This window comes from Jaculus jaculus, chromosome 7 (assembly GCF_020740685.1).
Source record: "Jaculus jaculus isolate mJacJac1 chromosome 7, mJacJac1.mat.Y.cur, whole genome shotgun sequence".
In the NCBI taxonomy this organism is placed as follows: Eukaryota; Metazoa; Chordata; class Mammalia; order Rodentia; family Dipodidae; genus Jaculus; species Jaculus jaculus.
Window position 1 is genome coordinate 145,514,328 of NC_059108.1, and position 27,246 is coordinate 145,541,573.

General features: G+C 47.3%; 1 protein-coding gene across 1 annotated transcript in view; it reads left to right on the forward strand.

The window, feature by feature from the left end:
* The window catches only part of Dpf3 (double PHD fingers 3), a 359,744-nt gene extending 334,796 nt beyond the window's left edge, over positions 1-24,948 (forward strand). The window contains exons 9-11 of the mRNA XM_004649423.3: positions 9,112-9,224; positions 21,733-21,814; positions 22,692-24,948. Of these exons, the coding sequence (XP_004649480.1) occupies positions 9,112-9,224; positions 21,733-21,814; positions 22,692-22,762 (266 nt within the window). The 3' untranslated portion in view covers positions 22,763-24,948. The remainder of the gene's footprint in view (positions 1-9,111; positions 9,225-21,732; positions 21,815-22,691) is intronic.
* Positions 24,949-27,246: the final 2,298 nt, after the last annotated feature.

Consider the following 27,246-nt stretch of genomic DNA (forward strand, 5'->3'; position numbering starts at 1 on the left):
ACATACATTCACAATATGTACATATTAGAAATTTTATGCGGATAGGCTCCTGAATAGAGGACTCAAGCCTCCGCTGCAGGCTGCTTTAGGTCTTGGTTCATGTAAGAATCTTGCACAACATTGATAGCATAAACTTCAGACTCCCCTCTAGGGCACACTGACTAAATATGCAGCTTTTTTTTTTTTTTTTTGGTGGGAAGAGAAATTGTCCTGTGACTTCTACCCATTTCCTGAGGCCTGTGGAAATAAACCTTTATGTACTTAAAGTTATATAAAAAATAGAATAAAGTTAATACCAAACTTGAAAAAAAAAAAGAAATTTTATGTGAACATGGAGAACTGTTAGAAATTTGAGTCAAGTTATCGTCTGATGAATGCACACGAGGCATGTTTTTGGTGCCATTTCAGGTTAGAATTGATCCTATCCATTTTATATAACATGAATTCTAAAAGCCAAACATCAAGCCAAAGAGCGTAATTGGAGTTTTCCATGTGCTTTGCTGAGAACCTTAGGAATGTAGGTCCTCATTTCCTGAGAAACTAGTTTCTAGCAGATCAACATTGACAAATAAGGTAATAAAATGTAATTAGATGTTTATAACTTCACAATGAATAAATAATAGACCATGCAAGTTCCACAGCTCTTTGCATCTGTTTTATTTATGTTTTCAGTTGAGTACCTAGCAAGATAATTTTTTTTCCCTAGACCTCTAATTTAATCAGTTATATGGCTTAGCCTGGTCCAAATTAAATATTGACAATAATGAAATAAAAACTCTTTTAATAAGAATCATAATGTAAGAGAAACATCACAGTAGTTTGTGTATTTATTTTTGCCCAGGGTTTATTGAAAATGGACTGTGTTCCTTGCATATGCTCTGAATATCTAGAGTGTTACTGACTCACTAGTTCCTTGTGTTCGCTTCTAAGCCACAATCATAATGTGAGCTTAATCAACCAGATATGTTTATGAGACATTTTTCCTAAAAGGTTGAAGGTATCCATGTGTGGAGACAGTTCTGTGTAAGCTTATAAACAGGTGCTTGTGGATATAGAATGAACCCTGGTTTTGTCTGGATTTATATTTCTGAACCTTCCCACTCAAAAACCATTGAAATGCAACTTGCTGTGCTTTGAACACTATAGTCATCTAGAAGACAGGAGATGTGTCCCCTGCGTGGTGAGGCAGCAGTCACTGCCTCCACACACTCTCCCTTTCTCTTTCTTGAGTTCCGTAGACTGTGGTGTCAGATGCCCCAGCCACTTTCGGCCTCGTGGGCTGCTTTCCCTGTCTGAAAAGTTTTCAGAAACACCCCAGTAGGTCCCCTTTTCTTCCTATCTGCTTAACTAGACCCCTGAATCCAAACCCCATGATATGAAAGCCCATTCCAGGAGCGAGTCCTCCCGCATAGATGCCGTGGGGAAAGCATTTCGTATTTCAGCATCTGGAGAGGACTGAGGTCAGTTTTGGAACGGTTTGGGGTTGAATGGGAAATGCTTCTTCACACCAAGTTCACTGCTGGATTTCAACTTTCAGGAACAACTTGGCTTTTAATAATCTGGATGGATGAATTATGCATATAGCAGGCCGAACTTGCCTTCTCTCCCTCCCTCCCTCCCTCCCTCTCTCCCTTCCTCCCATCCTCCCTTCTTTCTCCTTTCTTCTTCCTTCTCTGCTCTTTTCTTCCTTCCTTCATCCCTTCTTCCCTCTTTCTCCTTTTCTCCCTCTCCCATTTCTTTCCTTCCCCCCCTCCCTCCCTCCCTCCCCCCCTCCCTCCCTCCCTCCCTCCCTCCCTCCCTTCCTTCCTTCTTTTCTTTCTTTGCTGGAGACCAAACTCAGGGCCTTGCATCCACTTCCTATGGCACGTGCTCTACCACTGAGCTATATCCCCGACCAACACCTCCTAAATTCATTTGATAGTTGGAATATTATTGAATCATTGTACCAGAGGGGCCCAGGGTAAATTTGCTACTTTTTTTTTTATTTTTGAGGTAGGGTCTCACTCTAGCCCAGGCTGACCTGGAACTACATCGTCTCAGGGTGGCCTCGAACTCAATCCTCCTACCTCTGCCTCCCTAGTGCTGGGATTAAAGGCATGCGCCACCACGCCTGGCTCAAATTTGCTACTTTTTAATATATTGGTCTATTTAAATGACAGCATAGGTATTCTTTGCTTTAAGCAAACTAGAAATATGAAAAAATTTAGATTTCCAAGGAAGTATGTTAGAAAATAACGGTTATCCTCACAAACGAGCTTAAATAAATCGCTTTACAACACTGTGCGTGTCCTTAGTTCTGCTCTCACATTGGAAAGACTTCAGTTGTTATTCTCTCTGACTTATGTGACCTGTGGGAGTTAGTTCTGGACAGAACCAAGGAATTCCAGCAGTGAGACTGAGAAGTCAGCTTCTGCCACTTTTCCTTGGAAAATTCTCCTCTGGTCCAACAGTGTTCACTCTGAAGTCATTTCCATGGCAGATAAGAAGTCTTATTCTTCAAGTTTTATATGGCAAGCGATTCTTCCAGTTTGAGAGAGAGGCCAACCTGGCATTACGGGGAACAGAAAGAGAATTTACTGCTGCGCGAAGGTTTTGCACTTGCCCGAGGTGTCTGCACCCGAAAAGCCGGGCTGGCGTTTCCATCTCCCTTTTCCTCTCTGGTGAGTCTGAGCCAGGGCTGAGGTTTGCACACTTACCACTCTGCTTCCAGGTTGCAAGACCCCTGCAAAGTTGGTGACCTTCCTCAAGGGAGGGAGCACCAGAATGCCAGGGGCTTTCCCCAGAGACTTCTTTTTTTAAAATTTATTTATTTGAGAGTGACAGACAGAGAAAGAGGCAGAGAGAGAGAGAGAGAGAGGGAGAGAGAGAGAATGGGCGCACCAGGGCCTCCAGCCACTGCAAATGAACTCCAGATGCATGTGCCCCCTTGTGCATCTGGCTGACAGGGTCCTGGGGAATCGAACCTCGAACCCGGGTCCTTAGGCTTCACAGGCAAGCGCTTAACCACTAAGCCACCTCTCTAGTCCCCCAGAGACTTCAATTAGGAATGTTTTAAAACCCACTTGTTACCATTCACTGGTCCAAAGCTATCCCGGAGGATGTCTAGAGACACAGTCTGAGAGAAGCTGGATCTGGGTTTGGCTCCTGACAAGAATCTGCAGTGTTACTGGACCTGTGACTCACCCCGCTGGCCCCAGGCCCACCTCTGAAGCTGCTTTCCACGCACAGCTGCCGGGCCGAGTCATGCCCTAGGGTGTGCCCACCCCCCTCCCCCGGGAATGTTTCCAGTGGGGACGCGCTCCTGCTGATCTGTCAGCACTGGCCCCTTTGGGTCTTTATGGAGCAGTGAGAAACTCAGGACCTGTGGCTTGAGCGCGGCTGACCACTTTCTCCTTGAAACCTCTTCTTCCGGTTGTAATCACCCCGTGTTTGCCCAGTTTGTTTCTTTTTGAAACATTTTTATTTGAGTAAGTGGTTGGGTGGGGAGAGAGGAGAGAGAGGGAGATCCCTGTTGTTTTTTTCTTTGGTTAGACTGGCTGATCAGGTGATCAGGGAGTCCCCAGCAATCTCCACGTCTTCACCCCTGTCAGTGCTGGGGTCCCAGGCAGGTGTGGCCATGCCCAGGTTTTATTTATGTGAGTGTTGGGGATCAAACTCAGGTCCTCTTGCTTATGCAGCGAACACTCTTGCCAGCTGAGCCATGTCCCCAGCCTCTCGATTTGCTTCTTTTTTATTAAATAATACCCATTTCAACAGATGTTTGGTGATCTCAAAAAAAAGAATGTTTTATTTATTTATTTTCAAGGAGGGAGGGAGGGGAAGGAGGAAAAAGGGGAAAAAAGAAGGGAGAGAGAGAGAGAGAGAGAGAGAGAGAGAGAGAGAGAGAGAGAGAGAGAATGCCAGGACCTCCAGCTGCTGTAAATGAACTCCAGACGTATGTGCCACTTTGTGCATCTGGCTTTACCTGTGTATTGGGGAATCCCCCAGATTACTAGGCTTTTCAGGCAAGTGCCTTAACCACTGGGACATCTCTCCAGCCCCTCAACTTGCTTCTTAACTCTGTGACTATTATTCAGTTTCCATTACTCCTCTTTGGCTCTATTTCTTTGATCAGTTTATTTTTGAGACAAGGTGTCACTATGTAGCCTACAGTGGCCTCAAATTCACGATCTCCTCCCTCCACCTCCCCAGTGCTGGGCTCATGGGAGTGTTTTCTATGTTCAGCCCTTTTTTTAAAAAATTTTTTAAAAAATTTTCTTTATTTATTTGAGAGTGACAGAGAGAGAAAGAGGCAGAGAGAAAGAGAGAGAGAGAGAGAGAGAGAGAGAGGAGAGTGGGTATGCCAGGGCTTCTAGTCACTGCAAACGAACTCCAGACGCATGCACCCCTTGTGCATCTGGCTAACGTGGGCCCTGGGGAATCGAGCCTTGAACCGGGGTCCTTAGGCTTCACAGGAAAGCGCTTAACTGCTAAGCCATCTCTCCAGCCCCCTTTTGTTTTTTAAATATTTAATTCTCCAAAACTTAGTCTTAGATCTGTTTCTCTTCTCTCTTTTCTTTTCCTTTTCCCCTGTGTTCTCCCTTTCCTAATTTCATTGAAGCTCATGTTTTCAGTTGCTACTTACTAGAGAAACTCCTAAATTTCTGTTTCAGGTCCACATTGTTTTTGAACTCTAAACCCATGTGTTCCACTGTTTACCTGATTATTTCCACAAGGAACCCCAGCCTCCCCAAATCCAGCATGCTGGGAACATAATGAATCCTGGCCTCCATTTTTTCCTTACATGCTCCTTATCAGAGTCTGCTCCCCTGCAATCTACCTGACTCCTTGGCTCTGACTCCTGGGGATATATTTCTCATCATTTCCCCCCATACCCAGGATTCAGTCCGGTCAACCCCAGTAATTGACTTATTTACTGTTCCTCAAATTTCCACCTGGCTCTGATCATCCCTGCTTCTCTCCTGGCTGCCTCGGCCTCTGAACCTATTTCCTGGCAAAAAAAAAAAAAAAAAAATTATCACATCTCTGCACCTAGCTCCATCCACACTTCACAAATTCTTTCCCTGGGCATCAGCACGTCAATCCCTCCCTCTCCTCCCTCCTTGTCTCCCTTCTACCCTCCTCCTTACCTTCTTCCCACCTCCCTCCCTCCTTCTCTTCCCTTCCCTTTTCTCTTTCTTTCTTTTTTCCTTCCTTCCTTCCTTCCTTCCTTCCTTCCTTCCTTCCTTCCTTCCTCCTCCTCCTTTTTCTTTCTTTCTCTCTTTCCTTCCTTCCTTCCTTCCTTCCTTCCTTCCTTCCTTCCTTCCTTCCTTCCCTTCTTTCCTTCCCTCCTTCCTTCCCTCCCTCCTTTCTTTCTTTCTTTCTTTCTTTCTTCTTTCTTTCTTTCTCCCTTCCTTCCTTCCTTCCTTCCTTCCTTCCTTCCTTCCTTCCTTCCTTCCTTCCTTCCTTCCTTCCTTCCTTTCTTTCTTTCTTTCTTTCTTTCTTTCTTTCTTTCTTTCTTTCTTTCTTTTCGAGGTAGGGTTTCACTGCAGCTCAAGCAGACCTGGAATACAATAGGTAGTCTTAGGGTGGCATTAAACTCAGGATGATTCTCCTACCTCTGCTTTCCAAGTGCTGGGATTAAAGATGTGCGCCACCATGCTCAGCTCCATTCCCTTTTCTGTCCTCCTTTCTCCCTCCCTTCCTTCTTGCCCTCCCTTCTTTCCTTCCTCCTTTCTTCCCTCCTTCTTTCCTTTCCTCCTTCCTTCCTTGTGAATCACACTTTATTTGTATTACTTAGCAATGATTATAGCTTCCTAGGAAATCACTGAGTGGTCTCATGTGCCCAGGTCTCTTCCAGTGGTGAACATCTTACATACCCACATGCAGTACGCAAACCAAGCAATTTCCGCACATGTGACCCCACACCTCCTGCAGGGTTCCTGCTTTCATATGCTGGTGCACATGCACGCACACCTATATATGTTGATGTGTGACTGTGTGTACAGTGGGAATATAGTTCTATGTAATCTTAACACATAGCTAACCACCAAATTCCTCCATTCTAAGCAATGCTCCTTTAAAAACACAGTAGTCAGGCTGCAGAGATGGGTCAGCCATTAAGGCACTTGCCTACAAAGCCAAAGGACCCAGGTTTGAATCGCCAGGACCCAGGTAAGCCAGATGCACAAGGGGGCACATGCATCTGGAGTTTGTTCACAGTGCCTGGAGACCCTCACCTGCCCATTCTCTCTATCTGCCTATTTCTGTATGTGTCTCTCTGTCTCTCAAATAAATAAATAAAAATAAAATAAAAACACAGTAGTCTTCCACCACTGCCAGAACCCAGGTCCTTAAATAAGGGCTGCAAGTGCCCGTTTAGTCTGGCTTCGGGTATCTCCCAGGATTCCTCCTGCCCCTTCATTTTGCACATGAAACCATCCCTTACTGGCTTTTTCCCTTTTCATTTTCTTTCTTTAAAATTCTTTTTTGTTCATTTTTATTTATTTATTTGAGAGCGACAGACAGAGGGAGAAAGAGGCAGATAGATAGATGGATTGATAGATAGATAGATAGATAGATAGATAGATAGATAGATAGAGAGAGATAGAGAGACAGAGAGAATGGGCACACCAGGGCCTCCAGCCACTGCAAACGAACTCCAGATGCGTGTGCCCCCTTGTGCATCTGGCTAACGTGGGTCCTGGGGAACTGAGCCTCGAACCGGGGTCCTTAGGCTTCACAGGCAAGCGCTTAACTGCTAAGCCATCTCTCTAGCCTTCCCTTTTCATTTTCAAATCTCCTTCACTGCTCAAAGCCTACACAACACACACACACACACACACACACACCATGCCTTACCTGGAACCTTCTCTATCCTCCCCAGTTAAGCTCTCTTCATATGTCAGGCAGTGGGCTGAAGGCTGTTTCCTAGGTTCTTGCTCTTGCTCATCTTCATTGCTGATTTTGCCTGGTACTTACTGCGGTAATCACACAGTTTAATTAAACAGATATGTGTTGGGTTTATTAATTTGAGATCCCTTTGGCCAGACTAGTAGAACTTGGGGTGTCCTGCTCACCACTCTAGCTTTGCTATCTAGCATAAAAACTGGCTTAGCAGGTGCTCAAGAAATACTTGCTGAGTTAATGAGCCCTTAGTGTAAGCTACCTGGCTGTGGCTAGGCATGCTTGAGTCCAGGAATTGGACCAAGTCCACCTGCCCGGATGGGTGTCTATTTCACAACCTCATTTTCATCCTTTGCTCTGATGCCCTGTCAGAGGACATGGGCATCTGCGGTCCATGACACCCGTCAGCCCCAACTGAAAAGCTCTCCCCTATTTGCATCTCCAGCTTCTTTTTGAAAGGTTGGGATAAAGAATCACTTGGCCAGTATCCTTAGGTAGATCCTTGAGATGTTTTTTTGAGACTGTCCATGCAGGTTTTCAGGGTAAGGCTTTGTTCTCTTTGGGGACACTGCCATGGTGTCATCTTGGGAGGTTTACTATTCCAGTGACACAGCAGTGTGTGAGTTAGATCCAATTGAAAAGCCCCTAGAAAGTATGGATAAGCCCCTTCTCCTTTCCCCCTACCCTTGCTAATTCTCCCCCACCTCCCCACTGGTCATTTTTACCCCCTGTTCACATATTTTTACTTATTTTTGTTTGTTTGTTTTTGTTTTTCGAGGTGGGGTCTCATTCTGGCCCAGGCTGACCTGGAATTCACTATGGAGTCTCAGGGTGGCCTTGAACTCACGGCGATCCTCCTCCCTCCCTCTCCCGAGTGCTGGGATTAAAGGCATGCGCCACCACGCCTGGCATCTACTCACATATTTTTTAGAACTATCAGCATGGTTTACATTTGTGGAGCCCCAAATTTCCTCTTTATGCTAATTTAGTAGACAGTCTTGTCACCTGAATGAGCCTGGAGTGACCAGCTCGAAGGACATGAGAGAGATGGCATAGAGGTTCCCGCTGGACGGGGCACTGCTGCGGGCCCATGATACCATCGGGAGTCTGTCTGTGGCAGGCTGGAAGCAGGTGCTAAGCCTTACCCATGTCCATGTCCTCTGCCTACTGTAGTCTCCGAAGCTCACAGTCCTCCGCGTGAGAGGGGCAGCATGGTACTGTATCCAGTGGTTTTGGCAGAGTCGGGAGCTCTGGGGAGAAGGTAGAACCCCTGTGCTGGGCAAAGCTGCCAGGTCTTTTGTTGCCGAGTCAGCAGTGAGTTTTGCCTTGGGTGCTCTGGGAAGATTCCCATCTAGTACAGAGTCCCCGGGGAATCTGGGAACATCACCCACGTTTCGCTTTCCCGTCAAATAGGAGGCGCAGGGTCCTCACATTCCGCGCATCCTCGCTGTCTGCTCGCCGCCGCTGTCTCAGGGTGAGTGGGACTGAGGCCAGAGGCCAAACTGGCAGGTCAGGCCTCAGGTGAAGAAGCTGTGCTCTCTGGTCACAGTGCAGCGTCCCTCCCCTCTGCTGGCTGCACACTTGGACAGAGCTTCCTGTTTGCTGGAACGTTCAGTCTTTTGCCTTCACTGCTGGGCCCCTTTCTAGGGCCCTGGGACTGACTGTCCAGGGCCTGGTCTTTTGCTGGTATCTTGCTAGTAGGCATGGGCGAGCAAGATCACTATGTGGTGCCGCATACTGCCCTTGAGGACTGTAGCTGCAAACTTCACACGGTCCTCCTGACCCCTCCTGCAGCGTGAACAGGAGCTCCCAGCTGGCTGCAGGTAGCTGACGCGCTGTCCTGTCACCCGAAGCCGGGGCTTGGGAAGCAATGCTGGGGTCTCCACGGGGCCGCCTCGCACTGCGTCCTCTGTGGTTTCTTCTTTCAGTGCTCCCCAATCAGCGCGTTCTACTCCCTTAGTTATGCCCATGGGGCGGGGACCCGGCTCTTAGGTAAGAGTGATTGGATGGCATTTCATTCCTAGCAAGACGATGAATGCCCAGTTCTCTCTTTGGGTCTCCGTCGGATGCGACTGGGTGTTGCTGAGAAATGTGAATGGAACCTCACCCAGGGTCCCCGTCAGCCTCCTGGACTGGACTTCCCTTTCTTGCTAGAGATAGATGTGTTTGGGAGTATTGGTTTGGGGGTTGACGGTCCCTAACACTGGTGCCTCTGTCTTCCTCCAGGTCACCCAACCTGCCTGCAGTTCACGCTGAACATGACTGAGGCCGTCAAGACCTACAAGTGGCAGTGCATAGAATGCAAATCCTGCATCCTGTGTGGGACCTCGGAGAATGATGTGAGCTTGGCCGTGCCGTGCAAGGGGAGCCCCTCTGACGGATGGGGAGAGAGGCGGGAAAAAAGAACAGTCTTCTTTGCTTCCTGGGACCGTTGAGCAGTCCTTGTGCCTGCAATAGAGAGGCCAGAAGTAGCTGGCAGGGACTGCCTTTGTGTCCACTGCCCTCACCCTGACTCCTGAGGAGCACCTGACTATGAGTCCTCAAGGCTTCTGTGACCGACCATGGAGGACAGAGCTTAGGTTGAGATGTACTGGTGTTTTTTGGCTGCATTCAAGTGCATCTGGCTTACATGGGTGCTGGGGAATCGAACCTGGGTCCTTAGGACTCGCAGACAAGTGCCTTAACTGCTAAGCCATCTCTCCAGCCCCCTCTACATTCTAGTGTGTGGTTTCCCACAGTAAATAAATGGGGAACTTTCAAGAACCCCCTTTTTGTTATGGACAATTTTAGACATACACAAAAATAGAGTAATGAAACAGATATACCCCATATCAGTTTCAGGAGTGACCAATCTATGTCCAATCGTGCTCATAAATGCCATCGCCTTCTCCCTCCTAATCTCAGTCATCACACAGTTTCAATGGCAAACATTTCCTATGTGCCTGAAAAAGGCAAGGACTTATATTTTAACCAAAGTAATCCAAATATTAGTATAACTTTAAAAAAAAATCAACAATTTTGTCATAGAATCAGGTGTCCAATAGCCATTCCTAATCCTGCAATTGTCTTTTAAGTGGTTTTATTGGAATTTGGATCTATATTAGGCCCATGAATGTTATAGTTAGCTGATACATATTTGAAGTTTCTTTAAAAATCTGTAAATTGTTGGGTTGGGGAAATGGCTAGGTCAAGTGAGGTGCCTGTTTTGCAAGCGTGAGGACTTGAGTTTAACCCCCAGGACCCATGTGAAAACCCCAGGTGTGATGTCGCACAGTCACACAGTTGTGATCTCAGTGCCAAGGAGATGGAGCCAGGAGGGAGCTCACTGTTAGTCTACCAACTTGGCGAGCTCCAGGCCAGTGAAAGACCCTGCTTTAAACAAGGCAGCTGGTGCCTGAGGCATGACACCCAAGGCTGTCCTCTGACTTCCACAGGTGCACACGTGTGTGCGCACACACCCACCCACGCACGCACCCACCCACGCACGCACCCACCCATGCACGCACTCACCCACGCACGCACACCCGTATCTTCAAATAACTTTCCCGTCATTCTGCTCTCTCTTTTAACCCCTTTAATCCTTGGTTGAAGAAACCAGATCATTTGTACAAGGAGTGCCCACCAGCATGTTTTTCTGAATGTATCTTTATGGGTTCTTTGACATTTTTCTCTTGTATGTGTTTTTTGTACGTTGGCCATTCAAACTTGAGGCTTGGTTCAGGTTCTCTCTGTCTCTGCCTCTCTCTTCATCATTTCTCTCTTTCTTTTATATTTTATTTATTTAAGTGAGACAGAGAGAGAGAGAGAGAGAGAGAGAGAGAGAGAGAGAGAGAGAGAGCGAGCACCAGGGCCTCCAGTCGAACTCCAGACACATGTGCCAACCTGTGTTTATGTGGGTCCTGGGGAATTGAACTTGAGTCGTTAGGCTTTGCAGTCAAGTGCCTTAACCACAAAGCCATCTCTCCAGCCCTCTCCCCCACCGCCTTTTAAAAAAATTTTGAGGTAGGGACTCACTCTAGCTCAGGCAGACCTGGAATTCACTATATACTATCAGGCTGAACTTGAACTCCACTTACCTTGACCTTCTGAGTGCTGGGATTAAAGGTGTGCACCACCATGCCCGGCTCATCATTTCTCTTATTTCTCTCTGTGTCTGTCTATCTCTTTATTTTTTGGCAAGATCGTAGCACCTGCTTTGTAGATTGTAGTGCCTGCTTTGGCCAGAAGGTCTAGAATGCCTGGTGTCTCTCTTTGCTTGAGGGCACCGCCTCTGCTGATGGCTTTCATTGAGATAGGACTGCAAACTAGAGATATTCTTATTTAATAGTTTCTTCTTTATTAGCTGGAACAATTATCTAGTAGTAAATGTGTCCACATTTGCATTTGGGAACCCTGAGGTAGCATATAGAAAAGGCAAGATACAGATTGGAGAGGTGGGTTTGTGGTTAAGGAGCGTGTCTGTAAAGCCTAATGGCCTGAGTTTGATCCCCACAGGGCCTATGTAAAGCCAGATGCACAAAGTAGCACATGTGTCTGGAGTTTGTTTGCAGTGGCCAGAGGCTCTGGTAACCTATTTCTCTTTCTCGTTCTCTCTCTCTCTCCTGGGAGTTGTGGCACACACTTTTAATCCCAGCACTTGGGAGGCTGAGGTAGGAGGATCACTGTGAGTTCAAGGCCACCCTGAGAATACATAGTGAATTCCAGGTCAGCCAGGGCTAGAGGGAGACCCTATCTTAAATAAAAGAAAAACAAAAAGGCAAGAGACGTGTTAGTTTCTTTTCCTTCTCAGTTTTCAAATGACACGGTGGCTAAAGTATCTACTCATGATTACAAAACACTCAAGAAAATAGGAATTATAGGCTAGCTTCTTATCACAAAAAATGTCTATACCTCAGAATCAAAGCCAGTCTCTTATTTAATGAGGAAAACCTTCCAAGAATGTTGAGAATAAAGTGAGAGAGAAGGAGGTGACTTTACAGCTCAGTGCTGTACTTGGTGTTATTCTAGATATTAGCTAGCACTATTTGAGCAGAGAAATCACCTAGAGCATGAGTGGGTGATACAACATAGGTTGGGCTTTGTTAATTCCAAGTCCAAAACGTTGAGTCCCAATAGGATGGCAGAGGTGGAAAATGCTATACCACACAACTTCATTTCATGCATATAATTACTTCAAAATATTGCATCCGATCACCTTCAGATTGCGTGCGGGTGGATTTTGTCTTTATACTTGGGTCCCATCGCCAAGATACTTCATGATGTGCAATGAGATGTTCCAAAATCCCCCGAAGCCCCAAATTTGGAAAAGTCCCAAATCTGAAACACTTCTGGCGGTCCCAAGCATTTCAGATAAGGGGCATTCAGCCTGTTGTTAAAGTTTGTTTTCAGTGATGTATCAGTATATTTTGGAATTAGAGAAACAGAGCTACTGTGAATATCAAAAGGAACAGCCAATTAGCAGAAAGCTGCATTTATAATGTGCTGAGAATAAATATTTGGGCATGTAATTAATAGCAAATGTGCAAGGCATATTTGGAGGAAAAAAATGTAAGCATTTTTGAAAACACAATGAACAGGAGGAAAGGTGTCTTGTGATCTTGTGCAGAACGACTCAACCTTCTTGAGATGTCAGTTCTGCCCAAGTTAATTTGCAAGGGCACACCAGGCCCAAAGAAAACTATCAACCAGCTTTTTGTTGCTGTTGTTTTTGTGGGGTTAGGCAGGTTGACCCATTTCTGTAGAAAAAGAAGAGCCAAGGAAAAGCTAGTTGCTCAGTTGGTAGAGTGCTCACCTAGCATGCTCAGCATGGCATAAAGTGGGCATGGCAGCACATGCCCAGGAGGGGAAATCAGGAGGATGAGAAGTTCAAAGTAATTCTCAGCTATGTAGTGAGTTTGAAGCCAACTTGGAATACTTGGACTGTGCCTCAAAAAAAAAAAAAAAAAAAAAAAAAAAAAAAATCCAGGCTGGAGAGATGGCTTAGCGATTAAGGCACTTGCTTACAAAGCCAAAGGACCTAGATTCAATTCCCCAGGACCCATGTAAGCCAGATGCACAAGTTGGCACATGCATCTGGAGTTCATTTGCAGTGGCTAAAGGCCCTGGTGTGCCCCCCTCCTCCTCGCAAATAAATAATGAAATAATAATAATGATTTTTTTGTAAATCCAAGGAAACACTGAAAATACTGTTAAATCATGCCGGAAACTAGAACTCCCGAACATTGAAAGTTACTAGGAAGACTCCAGAGTGGAATAGCGTGGTACTGAGGCATGAGCAGATAGATAGACCAGTTAGAATGGAATGGGGAGCCCATAAATAGGCCCACCTACGTATGGATATGTAGTATAGGATATATAGCATCTAAAATTACTGCGTCAAAGACAGACTTTTTAATGAATGGTGCTGGGACAAAGGGGGCGCCTTGTGGGAGAAGATAAAATTAGATTTGTATCTCACCGCAGACGCGAGCGCAGTTTCCCAATGGGCGGGAGAGCTGCGCGCTCGGAGCAGAAGCAGAACCGGCCTGGAAGGAAGCGCAGGCGAGGACCCCGTGATCGAAGGACAGGGCCAGGGTTCTCACTGTGACTCACAACCCAGAAACAATGACATGAGCGAGGGAACAATGTGCCTCCATAAAAAGTGGCACAGCCAAAACCCGGTAAGGCCAGAAGGTGGCTGGCGAACTGGGAGAAAGTCTTCGCAGCAGGTGCAGAGGGAGGGGCCACACGCCCCGAGACATGGAGAATTCTGGAAAATGGAGAGCAAAGACCAGAAACTTCATGTCAAATATGAAAATACGTGAGAGATGATTCACAAAAGATACAAAACAACCCTTAAATATGAGAAATCATTGCTCAAATGTACTCATACTAAAACTCAAAAAACAAAACGAAACAAAAACCCCAAAACTAAAGGGGCTGGAGAGATGGCTCAGCAGTTAAGGCACTTGCCTGCAAAGCCAAAGGATCTAGGTTCTACTCCCCAGCGCCCACATAAGCCAGATACACAAGGGTGTGCATGCATCTGCAGTTCATTCGCAGTGGCTGGAGGCCCCGGCGCTCCCATTCTCTCTCTCTCTCTCTCTCTCTACCTGCCTATTTCTGCATTTCTCTCTCTCAAATAAATAAATAAAAATAAAATATTTCACGCCTTTAATCCCAGCATTCGGGAGGCAGAAGTAGGAGGCTTGCCGTGAATTTGAGGCCATCCTGAGACTACATAGTGAATTCCAGGTCAGCCTGAGCTAGAGTGAGACCCTATTTCGGCAAACAAAAACAAAAACAAAGATCCCATTTTTACCTATATGATGGGCAGACATTTTATATTTATTTATTTAGTTTTTCAAATTTTATTTTATTTGCAAGCACATAGAGAGAAAGAGATAGAGAAGAGAGACAGAGAGAATGGGCGTGCCAGGGCCTCCAGCCACTGCAAACGAACTCCAGACGCGTGCGCCCCCTTGTGCTAATGTGGGTCTTGGGGAGTTGAGCCTCAAACTGGAACTGGGGTCCTTCGGCTTCACAGGCAAGTGCTTAACTGCTAAGCCATCTCTCCAGCCCTGTTTTTTTGAGGTAGGGTTTCACTCTAGCCCAGGCTGACCTGGAGCTCACTCTGTAGCTCAGGCTATATGAACATGTGACATATATGGATGGTACAGAAACCAATGTCAATGTATGCATGTGTGCCTACATGCATTTGTTTTGTAGATGTATTGGTGAGAGGGATGTCCAAGCCAGCGTCACTGGGGAGATGGCTCAGCAGTTAAAGGCACTTGCTTGCAAAGCCTGCTGGCCCGAGGTCAGTTCCTCAGTACCCATGCAAAACCAGATGCACAAAGTGGCACATGCACCTGGAGTTTGTTGCAGTAGCTGGTGTCCCTGGCGTGCCCATCATTTCTTTCTCTTTTCTCTCTATGTCTCTCTGCTTGCAAGTAAATGAAAAAGAAAGAAAGAAGAAATGAGATTTATATAGGTCATAGTTTTGGAGGTTCCAGTTTAGGATCAAGGGGCTTCATTGCTTTGGGCCTCTGGTGAAAACATAGGAAATATGTGTAAGAGCAAACTGCTCATATCACAAACCAGGAGAGAGAAAGAGAGAGAGAGAGAGAGAGAGAGAGAGAGAGAGAGAGAGAGAGAGAGAGAGAGAGGGAGAGAGAGAGAGAGAGACGGAGAAAACGAGCACAGAACAGAGGCACCCTAATATTGGTTCTAATCGCATTCCCTAGTGAAAGGAAGCAGAGGTTCTCAGAGAAATGGCTGGTGCGAGGTGGAGGACGGACACGCTGGATGAGCCTGGAGCATCCCGTGGTACCAGAGGCAAAGGCAGTGCTTAAAAAGATGGGCATGTCTAAAGGACATGGGAGCCTACCTGAAGAAGCACTTAATAGTCAAATCCAGGAAAAAGTAAGAGATAAAATAGACAATAATTATTAATTAGCTCATAACCCAAAGGATGAAAAACAAATATCCATACTTACATTATGAGCTCAAAGGAAGGAAGGAATAAGGGAGCTGGGGCTGGAGAGATGGTTTAGCTGTTAAGGCGTTTGCCTGCGAAGCCCAAGGACCCATGCTCTACTCTCCAGCTCCCACTAGGTGGCGCAAGTGTCTGGAGTTCGATTTCAGTGGCTGAGGCCCTGGCATGCCAATTCTCTCCCTCTCTTTAAAATAAAAAAAGAAAAAGAAGAAGGGGATGGTAAGCACTTCCTTTCATGGGAGAAGAATTTCCATGGATGAGCAGTGAAGAAAGAGGGAAATTATCAACAGGCAAGCTCACGGTTAAGTTGTAGTAAGAAAAGACCGTTAGGTCAGGAGAAGCTGGAGATCACCCCCTTTAACTATATGGTCCCGGTTAATATTTTAGCTAATAAGACATGCCAACAGTAGCAGCCCCCTGATGTGATGCCCTGGGAAGGCATCAACAACAATGTGCACCTAGCACTGTCTTCTATGAGGAAAGACCCAGCTGAAAACTAACATTTCCAAAACCCAGTCCTGTGCCCTTCCCCAGGGTCAAGACCATGAAAGGCAAACTGCTGCACTATCACAGAGCGAAGGGCATGGTGGTGCACGCCTGTAATCCCAGCATTCAGAGGTGGAGGCGCCCTGGGATACATGAGACCCTGTCTCAAAGACCAAAACCAGGGTTGGAGAGATGGGTCAGAACTGAAGGTCCTTGCCTGCAAAGCCTAGTGTCCTGAGTTCAATTCCCCCATACCCACATAAAGCCAAAAGCCCAAAGGCACATACATCGGGAGTTCATTTGCAGTGGCTGGGGGCCCGGGCATGCTCATCCTCTATCCATCTTTCTCCCTCTCTCTGTTTGAAAATAAATAAATAAAATATTAAAAAAAAAACTAAAACCAGAAGAGGAGGAGGAAGCCATTCAAATAAATATTATATAGGTACAAGTGAGAAAAATGACGGAATTAAAATCATTTGTGGGGGTCGGGAGATGGCTCAGCAGCTAAAGGTGCTTGCTTGTAAAGCCTGTTCTCCCAGGTTCAATTTCCCAGCACCCACACAAAGCCAGATGCACAATGTAGCTCATGTGTCTGGAGTTCATTCACAGCGGCAAGAGGTCTTGGTGCGTTCTTTCTTTCTTCCTCTGTCTCTTGCAAGTAAGTTAATAAAATTTAAGAACATCATTTCTAGGACTAGGGTGATGGCCCAGTGGTTAAAAGTGCTTGCTTGCAAAGCCTACTGATCTGGGTTTAGTTCCCTGTCGCCCATGTAAAGCCAGATGGAAAGGGGATCGGGCCTCTGTGATCCCAGGATGTGTATGATAATGGGAGGTGGAACCAGGAGAGGCCGAAGCTTGAAGGTCAGCTAGTCTGGCGTTCCTTGGCAGTAGCGAGAGACCCTGTTTCAGAGAAGGTGGAACACAGACACCCTGAAATTGTCTTTGGCCTTCACACTCATGCTGTGGCATGTGTGCCAATGGAGTCTCAGCTGAATTCCACCAAACCTTTATCAGAGAACTGAAACCACTTCTTAAGCTTTGTAAATTTTTTTTTTACTTTAATTTTATTTATTTGAGAGAGAGAGAAGCAGATAGAGAGGGAATGGGCACACCAGAGCCTTCATCCACTGAAAATAAATTTCAGACGCATGTTCCACCTTGTGAATCTGGCTTACATGGGTCCTGGGGAATCAAACCTGGGTCCTTTGGCTTCACAGGCAAATGCCTTAACCACTAGTCAGTCTCTCCAGCCTCTTCTTAAGCTTTCCTATGATAGATGAAATAAAATATTATATGGGTATGGTGACACACATTGAATCCCAGCACTCAGGAGGCAGAGGTAGGAGAATTGCCATGAGTTCAAGTTCACTCTGAGGATACATAGTGAAAATCTGGTTAGCCTGGGCTGGAGTGAGACCTTATCTAGAAAAACAAACAAACAAAAAATCAAAAATTTCTTTCTTTTTAAAAGTTATTTGTTTATTTATTTGACAGCTACAGACAGAGAGAGAAAGAGGCTGAGAGAGAGAAAGAATGGGTGCGCCAGGGCCTCCAGCCACTGCATATGAACTCCAGATGCGTGTGCCCCGTCGTGCATCTGGCTAACGTGGTTCCTGGGGAATTGAGCCTCAAACTGGAGTCCTTAGGCTTCACAGGCAAGCGCTTAACTGCTAAGCTATTTCTCCAGCCCCCAAAATTTATTTCTAGGGGGCTGGGAAAATGGCTTAGCAGTTAAAGGCTCTTGCTTGTAAAGATTGATGGCCTGGATTCAGTTCCTCAGTACCCACATAAAGCTAGATGCACAAAGTGGCACACACATCTGGAGTTCATTTGCAAGGCAAATAAATAATCGTTTCTGTAGATTGATAGCCCCATAGCAATGGTAATTTCATGTTCCTTGATTCTCCTATGGCAATGTTAGATGTTCACATTAGGGAATGTGAAACAAGTAATTATAGAAACTCAGTACCGCTTTCCCAACTCTCCTCTAAGTCTAAACTGATTTCAAAATAATTAAATAAAAATAGTGTCATATAGGCTGGGCAAGGTAGTGCATGCTTTTAACCCCAGTGCTCAGGAGGCAGAGGCAGGAGGATCACTGTGAATTCAAGGCCAGCCTGAGACTATATAGTGAATTCCAGGTCATTTTAGGCTAGAACGAGACCCTATCTCGAAAAAAGAACAACCTCCCCCTAAATAATGTCATACTTCCCCAACATTTTCCAGAGTGATCAAGTTTTTAAAAGTATCTTTAGGAACTAAAGGATTTAACTATTTTTTTTTTTGTTTTGATCCATTATAGTTAAAATGTTTCCATCTTTGGCTGGTGGAACCCAAGCCCTTTTGACATGATTCTAATAACATTTGGCATCTTCCCCGCTATCTGACATGTAAAGATATTTCACACGCCAGACCTACAACCAGCTCTTTTTCCAAAATTCCTGGTGCTTTCAATGGGTCGTGCTCATGGGGAAATAATAACAGTGACGAGAGGGCTAATTTTTACTGTGTCTTTGTCGTTGTTTGGGTGCATTTTTTTATGAGCAGAACTAAAAACTCATTTTTTAAAGATTGTGTGTGTGTGTGTGCACACACATGTATGTGTCATGGTGCGCATGTGGAGATCAGTAGATAACTTTTGTGTCAGTTCTCATCTTCCACCTTGTTTTGAGGTATAATTCACAATTTTACTTACATTATTGGTTTGCCCTGAGGCAAACATTACAATTTGAATTTATTTATTTATTTATTCTTTGAGAGAGAGAGAGAGACAAAGAGAAAGAGGGAGGGGGAGAGACAATGGATGCACCAAGGCCTCCTGCCACTGCAAATGAACTTCAGATGCGTGTGTCACTTTGTGCATCTGGACTTATGTAGGTACTGGGGAATCGAACCCGGGTGGTCAGGCTTTGCAGGCAAGTGCCTTAACTGCTGAGCTCTCTCTCTGGCCCCTGAATTTTGTCTCATGACGATGCAAAATAATTCTAGGAATAAATTGCTAAGGAAATAATATATGCAGAAGAAAATCTGGCTTCTAGTACTGTGTGTTCCACACCTACTCCCGTACTCTGTGTATGTGTGACCACTTAGAAACAAAGGTTTACCTTCACAATTTATTTATTTATTTGAGAGAGAGGGAAAGAAGGAGAAAGAGAGAGGGAGAGAGAGAATGAGAGAGAGAGAGAGAGAATAGGCATGCCAGGGTCTCGAGCCACTGCAAATAACTCCAGACGCATGTGCCACCTTGTGCATCTGGCTTACTTGGGTACTGGGGAATAGAACCCCAGTCCTTAGGCTTTGCAGGCAAGCACCTTAATTGCTGAGCCATTTCTCCAGCCCTACATTATGTTTAAATGCAGATATATGCATTGTATATATGAACCCATTAAAAATGGCTATATATATATATATATATATATATATATATATATATATATATATATATTCTCCACCTTGCTTTTTTCACTTATTACCCTAGAAATAGGTTCCAGAGCCACCTGCAGACATCTTCTTTCTTACTTACCGTTCTATGGTTCATTTTTAGTTTCTTCAGCCAGTCCCTTAGTGGCGGATGTTTGGATTGATTTTGGTCTTTGGGCTTATCAGTAGTGTTAAAGCAACGTCTTGTTGTTTGGGGTCTGAGCCTTAGGGAGCGTTATGGGTGGGTCTGAAATGAGGAGGTTGCATGGGTATTAGGGCTCCTGTCATATGGTCACCTACAGATCCCAGGTGGGAGTTAGCATGAGCTGGAGGTTGCTTGTGGTTTCAACAGGCAATCGCCATGAAACGCACATGGGGAAGAGAGCAAAATGGAGCTAGATAATGGCCAACACACGAAACATGCATCTGAACTTTCGAGTCTCATGCTGGCCCTATGGAAGGGGTTATCGTCGTCTTTAGGGCATTCGCAGTACCATTTCGGAGAAGTTCTCCCTGTTTCTGACCTCATCCCATTTCTCTTCGCACACTGCTAAGCTGGAGGCGTGGAGCTGGCTTCAGCTCCGCGGTGATGGTTCGGGGTGGGGCTGCCCCCCCATGGGCCGCTCTCTTGCTTCTTCTCCCACTCCGCTCTCTGCTCTGCCTTGAGGCTGGTGCACCCTGAGTCTGTGCGCTTGGATTTCTCCATAGCCTCGTTTGTGTCCTTGAGCTTCCTGACAATTCAGTGAAAGCCACGATTCACTCTGCTCAGAAAAAGCAGACATTTCTACTACTTACATTTAGACGTGTGCATGCTGCTTCAAGGGATTCATGGACCCCCCCACTCCATGAGCACAAATCCTGCTGTGTTGCCCTCAGGCCTTCCTCTGCCAGACGTTCACTCACCCTGTAATCACTGGTGGTTTCCAAATCTATAGCTTGGCCAGACCTCTGTCCTGACCTTTGACCTCCAGGTCATCCTTACCTTGTGACCTGTATGTAGGTTTGTGCAACATTTTTGCTTTTTCCCTTCTATGGCCACTTTCCTGCCCATGTCTCAGTGGACAGCTGTGCCACTCGGCTTGCTGAGGAAGCCCCAACCTTGAGGGCAGCCTGTCGCTTTCCATACTCATCAACGACTCTCTCCTTGCTGCTGTGGCCTCCCTTCGGGCTACTGTCATTGCTGACCTGGGGGCCTGCGGCAGCCTCTCTCTCCCTGTCTCTAGATGAAGTCTCTCCCTTGTTGTCCTCCTCTGGGCCGCAGCCCTCAGCCTGGCAGGTGGCTTTTGGAAGTTAAGAGGATGACACTGTTTGCTTGTCCAAACACCCACATCATGAAGCCCAAAGAAATTCTGAGGTGCCAAGGATATTACCACTAAGTACAGCTACTGCCCACCGCACAGATGGGAAGAACAGAGTCCAGAGAAAATCAGTGAAAATTTTCAAACACTGGGGCTGAGGAGACGGCTAAGTTGATAAAAGTGCTTGCCACACATGCGTGAGGACCTGACCTTGGATTCCCAGTGTGTATGTAAAATGCAGGGTGTGGTGGTGCCAGTCTGTGACCCTGCAGCCAGAGGCAAAGACTGGTGGGTCCCTAGGGCTCGTTGATCAAATGAGTGAGCTTTAGGTTCAGTGAGAGAACCCGTCTTTAAAAACAAGCTGGAGGAGCTAGAGGGATTGCTCAGTGGTTATGGTACTTGCCACCTGCCATGCCTAATGACGCAGTTTGATTCTCCAGGACCCACATAAAGCCAGGTGCACAAAGTGGTGCGTGTGTCTGGAGTTTGTTTGCAGTGGCTGGAGGCACGCGCCATTTCCTCCTTCTCTCCCCCACCTCCGGCTCTCTCTCTCCTTCTCTCTCTCTTTACTTTCAAATAAATAAAAAAAAAATATATCTAAGGTGGATAATGAGTGAAGAGGAAACTGACGTTCACCTCTGGCTTCCCCACGCACATGCACTCACGTGCACGCCTCTCCTCCCACGTGTGTGCCCACACACATATGAACGTGCATACACGCAAGCATGCCCACCACTCACACACACATGCACCACATTTCCCCCCGACACACTGAAGTTCTTTCCAGGCACTAAGTCACCCTCCCGGAGCTCACAGAAACGCCTTTTGGGAGCAGTGGTTGAGTACAGGAGCAGGAGGGGGCCCTGTACGCTTGCGTGTGCGCGTTGGTCAAGGAAGGCTTCTTAGGTAAAGCGGGCGTTGGACAGAAACCTACGGTGGGGGTGAGATTTAAATAGCTTGGGAGACGTGGGGGGACATCCCAAGTATGAGCTAAGCAAGGAGACATGTTCAAAGGACAGCCAGGACCCCACATGGGGCCTGGAAAGAGCCACCCGGGGCAGTCAATATGTGGAAATGAGACTGGACAGATAAGTAGGGGGCAGATAATGTCCCCAAGTAGTCGACTTTCTCTCTTTTCCCCTTTCTATCTGCTCCGGCTTCTGCCAGGACCAGCTACTCTTCTGCGATGACTGTGACCGCGGCTATCACATGTACTGCTTAAACCCCCCCGTGGCTGAGCCCCCGGAAGGTAATGACGGCGCAGGCCTGTGCTACGGGCTTTTCGTGTCTGGTTGAGGAGAAGTTTCTGAGGATGTGTGACTGAGACCAGTGGGGAGGTGTGATCTTCCGGATGAACCAGCCCAGGCCCATTAATGATGGCTAAGAGGAAGACTCAGAGGCGGTTCAGTTCATTTCTCCAAACATATATGTTTTTTAAAATTTTTTTTTTTTTTAGAATTTTTTTTTGTCCATTATTTATTTATTTATTTATTTGAGAGCAACAGACACAGAGAGAAAGACAGATAGAGGGAGAGAGAGAGTGGGCGCGCCAGGGCTTCCAGCCTCTGCAAACGAACTCCAGACGCGTGCGCCCCCTTGTGCATCTGGCTAACGTGGGTCCTGGGAACCGAGCCTCGAACCGGGGTCCTTAGGCTTCACAGGCAAGCGCTTAACCGCTAAGCCATCTCTCCAGCCCTTTTTAAATTTTTTAATACTTTATTTTTATTTATTTATTTGAGAGAGGCACAGAGAGAGAGAGAGAGAGAGAGAGAGAGAGAGAGAGAGAGAGAGAATTGTGAAGGGATACGACAGAGCCTTCAGCTACTGCAAACAAACTCCAGACATACATGCATCACCTTGTGCATCTGCCTTACATGGTGGTCCTGGTGAATCGAACCTGGGTCCTTTGGTTTTGCAGGCCAGCGCCTTAAGTGCTAAGCCATCTCTCCAGCCCCAAACATATATGTCTTGCTGAACAACGGACTCCAGCATGTCCTCAGGACTGAGATTTAGTCTCAGAATTATGGGTGTGAAGGGGACCCAGGGTTTAATGGGAGCTGGGGCCATTGGGCTGAGGCTCAAAGGTCAGGCGAGGGCTGCTTCTAATGGCCTCTTGTCTCCTGTAGGAAGCTGGAGCTGCCACCTATGCTGGGAGCTGCTCAAAGAGAAGGCCTCTGCCTTTGGCTGCCAGGCCTAGGGCCACTGGTCATGGGAGGTGATTGTGCCACTGGAGAGGTTAAGCCAGAGCCCAGTTCAAGCCAGATGGAGCCTTCCTCCTGCCTGTCCACACAGACCAACTGTAAGGAGGATGAATCGTCACAGGAGGGGCGTGGACAAGGGGGACCTGGAGGGCGTGGTGTCTTTTTACTTCCTGCCCGTCCCACAGATGGATGGTACCTCAGCCGGAACCTCCTTATTTCTACCAGAAGGATGCTGCACTTTTGAAGAACAACCTCCAGCGTCCTGTGGAGCCCTTTTCACCATTCTCCTCACCGGCAGGCTCTCTCCTTGCTTCCTCTTTTAAAGGAAGCCATTTTATGACCACTCATCAATCACTTGAGTGTAGTTTGATGTTTTTTTGTTGTTTTGTTTTGTTTTTGTTGTGTGGCAAGAAGTTCTCACAGAGCCTCCTCATGCCTAGCTTAGGCTCTTCATGGTAAACGCTCACCAGAAAAACAAAACAAAAGGCTGTGGAGAAGGTGTTTATTACAAGTCTCACTGGAAACTTTTACACTTGAAGATGGGGCCTCGAAGCCCCCTTGATTTCTCTGTTTCTGTGAAGAGGAAGTTTGTTTTCTAGGACCTCTGCGGTGCCATCCACATTTGGGGTGGTCTTCATCCGTGGCAATACCACGTGATGGGTGAGGAGGGACGACGAGAGATGGGGGCGGGAACATTGGGAATAATGCTAAGGCTCTGGCCGTAGCTAGTCAGTATTCGCGGTCCATCAGGAGAAACCCTGCAAGGGACCAGGCTGCTTCCCAGACCTCAGAGCTAAGGTGTCCTTGAGGTGGTGCAAGCCACAGCCTATGGACGAAGGAAGGTGCTTGAGACCCTCCCCCCACTCCCAACTGAGCTGGATGTAGAGGCCTAACTCAGTTTCCCCTGGTGGGATCCAGTGTTGGATATAAGAGACTGTGTCTCTGGGAAAGACCCTTCAGTATCAATGCCACAGACACTACAGAGTCCTTTTCCCAAGCGATTCCTTCCTCCCTCCCTTCCTTCCTTCCTTCCTTCCTCCCTCCCTCCCTCCCTCCCTTCCTTCCTTCCTTCCGCGTTGTGTGTTTGCCATTGTCTACCGAGATGTGACTGGGTATGTTAGGATGGGAAGAGATGATGGTTACTTAAGTGGATGTCTAGGGCAACGTGATAATTTGTGCCCAGGTGGCAACGAGACAGAACCTGCAGCTGTTCTTACCCCTCCTAAGCTCCTGCAGACGATCAGATGAGCTGGACTCCTTTTTTTTTTTAAGTTTCTAGAAGAAAGAAGCAGAGAGGAGTGGGGAGACGGGCTAGATTCCGAGAACTCTGCGTGTTGGAAGACAGCCCCATGGGCTGGAGTGGATTGGATTGCCTGGGAATCGCGGCAACGGCACAATAACCGACACGTTTTTCTGGAAAAAAATCATTTGCCCAAAGGGCAGGCCCCGGTGAGCGTGACCCGTGCGCATGCTCCGCTCCTTCCCTGAAGTGGGCCCCATCGCTGTGGTCCAGCAGCTCACAACAAAGGCGCAGGTTATTTTTAGTCTTCAGCGCCCGAGGAAGCCCCTGGAGACTCCGGGCTGGTTGGGTCACTTCTGCCCCTCGGCAGGAGCCTTCCTCCCTCTGCCTAATTGCTCTTGGCTGGTAGACCCAGGACAACCTGGCAGGAGGCCAGTGTGGGTCTCAGCCACTCCTTCCCAGTGACCTGTGGCAAGAGAATGGAGGTCACTCTCCTGCTGGCCCCGTGGCTTCAGAATGAGTTACATGCATACAAAATGGTCTCACTTAAAGGGCCCCTGTCCAGATGGGATTGCCATTTTCCTTCTAAGCTCTTTCCTTCCTACCCATAGCTGCTGAGACTGTCTAGATTCTGAAAGCCCAGGGAGGGGCTGGGGGGACCCCATGCCGGCAGAGGGGTGCATTTCCTTTTCTGACTGCTGGCTTGCTCTCTTCCCACAAAATCTTAAGCAAGGTGTCCTCAAAGGCTGATTATTAGTTTGTGATTCATTTAAAATTAACTTTAGGGGGAAGGAAAAAAAAAAGCCCAAATGTTCCCAAATGTCACAATGACTTAAATGTGGAAGAAACAAATCTGAAACCCCAAATTGTGGCTTGAAACAAAACAAAACGAAAATCCGCCTTCCGGAGTGTGTGCAAATTGTTTCCCCTTAGAAATGTGAAAGATGGGGTGCCCGGTTCTATTTCCAGCCAAGGTCTGCTCTGCCCAGGGGAGCTGGTAGGGACCCTGAGGGAAGCTGAGCTTTCCTAGCTGAGGCAGGGCATGGGAGCGTGCCCAGTGCTGGGGCTGGCTAGGAATCTGGGTCACATCAGGAAAGCCTTGGGGCTCCCTTCTCAGTTTTACTGCTTCCTGCAGAATGGACCCAGCCTTTCCTCTTCAGAGGCCTCAGTTTCCCCTCGCAGAAACCGGGGAGAGCAGATCAGCTGATGAAATGTTCCGTCAGGATACTGCAAGTGGATCACTCTCCAGGGTCACATCTGTCACCTCCTGTGTTGGAAAAAGGAACGTGTTGGTAAACACACCAAAAAAGAAAAAAGAAAAAACAAAAAACGGCATGTTTCTTTGCTCCCCTAGAATGAGCTATGGTCACGGGGTCAGGGTTTTAGTCTGTCTGTGCCGAGTAGTGTGTGACCTTGGGCAAGTAAGCCACTTAACATTCCAGACTTCAGTGTGTCACCTATAAAATGCAGATGGTAACAGTTGCCTTGCTTATTCTACAACGATAAGGAGAGTGTTGAAAAGCATATTGTTAATATAAACAATCGCTGCTGAGTTGAGTTGTCTGGAGGGGGGAGGGGGGACTCCAAACACTTTCCCGGTCCGGTCCCCCTTCTTGGAATCTCCGTTTTGATAGAGCTGGCTGACTGTAGTTGGGCCACTGACAACAGGCTGTGACCGTAAAGAGTAAAACTGGGCATGGACAGTGATGGGAGGCGAGGTCTTACGTAGGATGGGGACCCCAGGGTGAAGAAGGTCCTCTGCACGCCACTTGTACAGGGTTAACCAGCTTGGAGTGGAGAGCTCACTGCCACCCAGGGTGCCGTGTGTTCCCGTTCAGTGGCAACACTCACTCTGGCCTCGGTTTATTGCCCGGCTCTGCCATTGTCTAGCTGACCAATCCTGGGCAGGTGGCTTTGCCTCTCTAAGCCTCATTGCCCACGTGTGAGAAGTAGAGGGATATGGTCCGTCTTGCCAGGTCATGGCAGAGATTAAATAAAGATCCTGGTGTGGGCCAGGTATGATGATGGCTTCCACGCCATGGTAGCCCACTGTCCCTTTGTGCTGGGGACCGTAGGTGGAGAGAGTGATGCTGTTTCATCCATCCTCAGCACAAGCACTTCAGCCCTAGATGATGGCTCTGCCAGATTGGAGAGATGAGGCAGTATCCGAACCAGAAGATGAAAGCCTATTTGTCTTGCGACATTGCTCCTGGGCCTGTAGCAAATCCAGGACAGGCAACTTGGTAAGGAAGCCGGAACCAGGCCCCTGCTAGGGACTCACGCCCTGACCCTGCTTCTCAACCCTCACGATGTGCAGCAGTGGAGCCGGCAGTCACTGGATCCCAAGGTTCTAGGGCTCTGTCACCTCAGGGCCAGGTAGGAAGCCCAGGTGGGATATCGAAAGCAACTGTTTCCTGTGGCTCCGGTGGAGCCCCACCTATGGGTGGGAGATGGGGAGCAAGACCAGATTCCTTCAGAGCAGGGAAGAGAAGAGGTTTTTGTGGGTACTGAGAAGGGAAGGGGAGTGGGTCTGGGTTTCAGTGAAGTTTTCATGATCACCCAGAGAGTTTGAATCCTGATGTGTTTTTGTCTTCTTGAACAATTCCTTGCAGCCCTCCCCGTATAAGATAAGCCTAGATACTTTATGGGAAAAAAAGCGACCTGATTATTATGGCTTCTCCTTTGGGAACAAGTTTAGGAGACCTGTGCTGTGTTGTGGGTGGAAGAAAGACGACTGACAATTTCAGGCTGGTGTGGCACACAGGGAAGAGGTTCTGTCTCCCCACTGAGCCCGTGTGTGCTGGGGGACATTGTTTGCCTGGTGACTGGAGACAGGGTGCTGACAAACGCCCAGTCTGGTTCTTAGATGTCCTGCAAGTGCTAAGATAAGAATATCACCGCTCCCTCTCCCATTCCTGGGTGTGGGTCCCTCTTAGGAAATCCCAAAGTCATACAGCCCAAGGAAGAATTGACTCAAGTTGGAGCTCCACCACACGCCCACGGCAGGGGCCAGTGCTAGGCCTGGGTCCTTCCAGGACCCGTGTGTCATTGCTTTTAGCAGGCTTGCATGCCTGAGCTGAGGGTAGAACCTGGGGAAGTAGGGAGAGCAGATAATGCCTAATAAAAAGAAGGGGAAGCTCTTGGGGTACAGCTAGAGGGGAGGGGGCTGTAACTAGAGGGCAGAAGTAGGAGTGAAGAATTATCAAAAGCATTTTTTTTCTTGAATCTATGATCCTACAC